Source organism: Lactuca sativa, chromosome 6 (assembly GCF_002870075.4).
Source record: "Lactuca sativa cultivar Salinas chromosome 6, Lsat_Salinas_v11, whole genome shotgun sequence".
Classification (NCBI taxonomy): Eukaryota; Viridiplantae; Streptophyta; class Magnoliopsida; order Asterales; family Asteraceae; genus Lactuca; species Lactuca sativa.
The window spans coordinates 199,028,529-199,034,739 of NC_056628.2; the positions used below are offsets into that span (position 1 = coordinate 199,028,529).

The 6,211-nt window shown below is 33.2% G+C and overlaps 1 protein-coding gene across 1 annotated transcript; it reads left to right on the top strand.

The window, feature by feature from the left end:
* Positions 1 to 560: 560 nt before the first annotated feature.
* On the top strand, positions 561 to 3,027 carry LOC111901828 (pentatricopeptide repeat-containing protein At3g26782, mitochondrial). The gene has a single exon (XM_023897688.3). The coding sequence runs from the start codon at positions 622 to 624 to the stop codon at positions 2,704 to 2,706; it is 2,085 nt and encodes a 694-aa protein (XP_023753456.1). The 5' UTR covers positions 561 to 621; the 3' UTR covers positions 2,707 to 3,027.
* The last annotated feature ends 3,184 nt before the right edge of the window (positions 3,028 to 6,211 follow it).

Below are 6,211 nucleotides of genomic sequence, written 5' to 3' on the forward strand. Positions count from 1 at the left end.
TGTGTACAAAAAATAGTTTATTTATTTATTAGGTAAATTTGATATTAATATATAAAAAAATCTCTCTATTTTAATAAAAGAATAGTTTCATTTTCTTTTTCTCATGTATCGGCCTATTAGGCATTTTAATTAATATCATATCATTTATCAATCTATTGATTCTTAATTTTAAGTTTTAAATTTTAAATTTTTTATTCTAATTACATTAAATTGATAACATTAGAATAAAAATTAAAATAAAATTAATACAGATTATAAGATGATATAATTTTACGTACTTATTTAAATCAACAATTATAATTTTATATATACTTAAAAAATATATTTTAATTAATAATTTATTTTAAATAATTGATTAATAATTTTAAATTTTTATCATGAAAATTTAATTAGATTTGTAATCATAATTTGTACCGTATATAAACTTAAACTAGTTCACTTACATTGAAATTGTGAAGAAACCTTTAATTACCTCATCACCGGACATAATGATAAATTTTTGAACGCTTAGATAGTTAGATAAATTAGTGGTGAAATGTATTAAAAAAAAAATAACCAAATATAAACCGTTCACGTTACCAGTTTTGCACACTGGATGACTGGAAGTTGGCTCCATGAAGAATGTTTCGTCGGGGGTTAAACATCTGTAAGAACAACAATGGATTTGAAATTGAAAGTCATTACGATAGAATTCTTCATTCCTGTACCAGTTTAGCTTTCCTGTCACAGATCCACTCCATTCTTACAACCACCGGCATTATCAAGCATAGTGTTCACTTGAATGCTCGGGTCATCATCAAATACTCCGACTTCTTGCATCTTCAAAGTGCTAGGTTCGTGTTTAACGCCACCGATCATGAATCCAGTTCGTTCTTATGGAACACGATGCTCCGTGCCTATGCAAACAGTGGTTTCTGCTCAGAGGCATTGGAGTTCTATTCGCTTATGCGCAAAACTGGCATTCGACCCAATAATTACACATTCCCATTTGCTCTCAAATCGTGCGCTGCTAATTTGCTTCCTACCTATGGAAAATTACTTCATTCTGAAATAATTAGAACTGGATTCGGTTCAGATATCTATGTTGAGGCCGCTCTAATTGACATGTACGCTGGATGTGACTTCATCCAAGATGGTCGCAAGGTGTTCGATAAAATGTCAGAGAGAGACCTTGTGTGCTGGACCTCAATGATCACAGCTTATGAACAATCCGAGCAAGCTGAGACTGCGTTGTATCTCCTTCATCAAATGCAACAAGAAGGTTTTTGTTTAGATTGGGTTACAGCTGTGACAGTTGCCTCTGCTATTGGCCAATTAGGAGATGCCAAGAGAGCTCAATCTGTTCATGGGTATGCCATTCGTCATGCATTTTTCCAAGATTTACCTGTTGTTAATTCAATTCTATCAATGTATGCCAAATGTGGGGAAGTTGAAAAAGCAGAAATGATCTTTCACCAAACAAAACAAAGAAACACCATAACTTGGAACTCTATGCTTACTTGTTATTCCCAAAATGGACAAGCTAGTGAAGCTTTGGCTCTTTTTGAACAAATGAAGATATCTGATGTCAATCCTAATCAGGTGACAGCATTAATAGTTGTTTCATCATGTTCTTATCTAGGTTCACAACAACTTGCAACCAAAATCCATGATTTCATCATACAAAACAAAATAGAAACAAACCTAACTTTATGGAACGCGATAATGGACATGTATGCAAAATGTGCAGATTTGGACACTGCTTTAAGAATGTTCCAAGAAGTACCCTTGAGCCACTTAGATGTTACATCTTGGAACACTTTAATCTCAGGGTATGGCATGCATGGGTATGGAAAAGAAGCCCTCAAACTCTTCAACAAGATGATAAGTCATGGCTTTCAACCAAACCATGTCACCTTCACCTCCATTCTTTCTGCTTGTAGCCACTCAGGTCTTGTTGAAGAAGGAAGAAATTGTTTCTCAGAAATGGAAAAATTCTGTGTTAAAAAAGAGCCAAAACATTTTGCTTGTATGGTTGATATGCTTGGGAGAGGTGGATTTCTAGATGAAGCTTATGAATTGATAAAGAATATGTCATCAGAACCAAATGATGAAGTATGGGGAGCTTTGCTTTTGGCTTGTAAAATTTACGGAAATGCCACTTTAGGGAAAGTTGCAGCTGATAATCTCTTCCACCTTGAACCACAACATACTGGATATTATGTACTAATGTCAAACATCTATGCAACTTCAAGAAACTGGCAAGAAGTTGGAAAATTGAGACAAGATATGAAAAATAAAGGATTAAGAAAACCTGCGGGAGTTAGTTTGATTGAGTTTGATAACAAGTTGCATGGTTTTCACACTGGGGAGGAGTTTAATTCTTTTACAAGAGAGATTTATGAGAAGGTGGAAAGAATGGTGGTTGATATAAAGATGGTAGGTTATATTCCTGATTTGTCATGTGTGTTTCATGATGTAGAAGAGGAAGACAAGCATGGTATGTTAAGTTATCATGGTGAGAAGTTAGCTTTGGCTTTTGGGCTTATGAATGTTAGTGATACAGGATTGGCTATTCGCATAACTAAGAATCTTAGAGTTTGTAGTGATTGCCATTTGGCTTTTAAATTGGTGTCTCGTGTATATGGAAGGAAAATTATTGTGAGAGATGTGAATCGTTTCCATCATTTTGAAGATGGTTTTTGTTCATGCAATGATTACTGGTAATGAAGGAATATATGGTATGCATCCAGCAATTGAACACAATCTGCATTAATTATTCAAATGCCAAATACAACACTCACAACTTACATACAGCCAATCAATGCCTCCAACCATTCCTGAGAAACCATGTGATGCTTTATATGACACAAACAATTGTTCAATATCACTTCTCGTAGGTCTCCACAAATTTTTTTTTTTTTCGTAAAGCTTGATAACATATTCACAAAACAAATAGATACATGAGTGTTGTTCTCTCAAACATCTTATTCATTTGTTGCGTCAGTATGTGAAAATCTGAATTGCAACCAAACACTTTTGTATCATAGACTCATAGTAAACTCTTGTGTACCTTTAGCATCACATTTCAATTTAAAGATTTTGTAATTCTCTTCCAATCATAGCTATATGTACAAATAGTTGTGTGCTCAAATGGAAATGTCGTTTGAATGGCATATGATCGTACAAACAATCATCGACAAAGTAATTACATACCGAAAATTCATATGCAGCTACACGATCTCTGCTTATTATAGTTCTAGTATTGACATCCAAATTTTCTTCCACTTGATCGAGAAAATGGTGCATGCCATTTGAACAAATATGGTGACAAACATATCATCCACCAATGAAGATGAAGACGAAAAAAAATCCATCTTTCAGTTGTTTTGTAGAATGTTTGTGAGAATGAAAGAGTGAAATGTTTGTGTGAAAAGTTTATAAAATGTAAGGGTGTTTAAAAGGCTAATTTGGAAGTAAAAAAGTTAACTAAATACATTTATTTGCCAACTTTTGATGTTTTGAAGGTTATGGGTATGATATTGTGTGGATGGGGCCACACCAACAAGACATCATATCGGTTAGGAGAAGTAGTGAAAAGATATTTACCTCATCATCACGCCATGGGTATGGTGTGTATACCGAATAAGTCCTAGGGCAGAGCAGTAGGGGGTATGATGAAGATATGATAACGAGGAGAGAATGGAGTAAGAACCCAAAACTATGTACATTTTCATAACCAATGGCGAATCCAAAATTAAATGCAACTATGTACATTTTCATAAAAAATATATAAAAACATAAAATTCTAAAAAAAAAAAATAGGTTTTTCAATACGAAATGTCAATTGGGGCAATTTTGGGCGTGTTCGGCGAAATTAGCTGGTAGCGGGTAGCTTGTATCGTTTTGTTAAACGCTACACGAAGTAACATTTGGATTTGGAGCGTTTTGTTTAAACTAAACGCTAGAAGCTTGTAGTGCCGAACGAGACTTTATGTTCGAAACGGAGCGTTTTGTCAAACGTTAGAAGTTAGAAGCTTTCAAACGCTCTGTGTCGAACACGCCATTTATGTATAAGTGAGTGTTAAGGAGGATGTTTTTAGTGAAAATATGATTTTTGAAAAACTTAGTAGTAATAAATATGGTGGGACCTATTTCTAAGAGCATCTCCAACTCACTTTTATTCTCCATTTTTCCCCCATTTCTTCCCCGATTTTTCTCCAACTCTCCCCCATTTATTCCCCTATTTTGGGGGATATGAATAGTATTACACCAAATATGGTGTTATACTATTCATTTCTCTCAAAATGGGGATGAACTTTGCGTTGTCGGTTTTAGTCCATCTGTCATATATTTATACATTTTTAGTTCATTTTTACCTACTAATTATAATTTAAATATAATATTTAATACTTATAATATTTTGTTATATATTAAATTATATTAATTAATTATAAATATAAAGTTTGTTTTTTGTTCATGAAATTCATATAAAAATTTAAATACATATTGACATTTTAAAAAACAATAACGTATTTTACAAAAACTTATAATTAAAATATATGTTACAAACACGATAACATATGCTATTAAACATATAGTTAACCTATATATTATAATAATAATCTAATAAAAACCAACAAGTGACAATACTATTATTTATTTATTTAATATTTATTTAAAAATGTGTATGTGTAATATTTTTATAAATGCATGTATAATATTTATTTATAAATTATTATAAATATAATCTTTTGTATTTAATATTAATGTAATGAAAAAAATATAGATTATATATTTGTTAAAACTAAATTAGTAGAGAGGTGTGTTTGACAATCTATGTAAGTTGGAATAATGGAATATACTAGGAATATACTTTTTGGGGGTAAAAATGGGGTAAAAAAAATAGAGTAGACACTATTTGCCCTATTTTTACTTCATTTTTTAGGGAAAAAATAGAGATTGGTTGGAGATGGTCTAAATGGGGTCCATGCACCCCACTTAAAGGGACTACATTTGCCATAACCTCAACTCTGTGATTGTATGTGACTTATGGAGGCTACTAAGACCTTCAGGTATACTCTCAACGAGAGTATCTGTGGTCCATGTGGCCACGAGAAAAACTCGTGCACACCACCCCGACTAATTGTGGTCGGGCGTGGTCGTGATCCTTCGTTTTCCCGATGACGAATTCAAATGGAGAAGGTGATTGGTGCTTGCTTTTATCGACTGTTGAACGGCTATTTTGCTTTTTGTTTTTTTCAAACTCAATTCAATACACATAAATAAACCTTTTATTCTCACAAAAACTTACACCTTCATTCTAACCTTCAATCTCTAAAACCACAAAACACAAACACATGGATTCCACAAAACACATGGAATTTTTAAAAACTTCTGACTCGGATGACGACGTAGAATTCGTCGAGACATTCTTCAACGTTGTGCAACACATTCACGACAAAGAAAGTTCGAATGCTACTCGTACAAGGGCGGTCGTCAATCGTGATCGTCAAGCCGCACACGACTTATTGGTACGTGATTATTTTGCCGATAATTGTCTTTATAATGATGACTCGTTCGAACGTCGTTTCCGTCTAAATAAGGCTATATTTTTACGTATTAGTAATGCTTTAGAATCTCGTTATGATTTTTTTTTTAAAACTCGACGCTAGAGGAAGAATGAGTTTTAATAGTATACAAAAATGTGCGGCTACTCTTAGGTATTTGAGATATGGTATAGCATTTGATGCATTTGACGAATACTTGAAAGTATCCGAGAGGACCAAAGTTGAATGTGTAGATTGGTTTTTTGCATGTTTGTATGAGGTTTTTCACGAAGAATATTTGCGCAAACCTACTCAACGTGATATTTAGAGATTATATTCGGCTCATGAATAGAGGCATGGATTTCCAGGTATGCTTGGCAGTCTAGATTGTACACATGTGGCTTGGGAAAAATGTCCAAATGCATGGCGTGGTCAGTTCACTCGAGGAGATATAGGTGAACCTACTATCATTGTGACAACCCAAGGTTTATTCCGTTACATTACCCCGTTACAGTTAACGGAATATTCCATTTTATAAAAGTTTCGTTAATTTGAGGTCGTAAAATAAATAAACGTTTTTATTTATTTATATTCTATGTCGTTATTCGTCGAAAAAAAATAAAGTAAAAGCATAATTTACATTTCCATATTATTTTGGAGAAAGTTAATTTTATTACGACCAC

Excerpts from the sequence above, each read along its gene's own strand:
- LOC111901828 (XM_023897688.3), top strand. The coding sequence starts at position 622 with ATGTTTCGTCGGGGGTTAAACATCTGTAAGAACAACAATGGATTTGAA.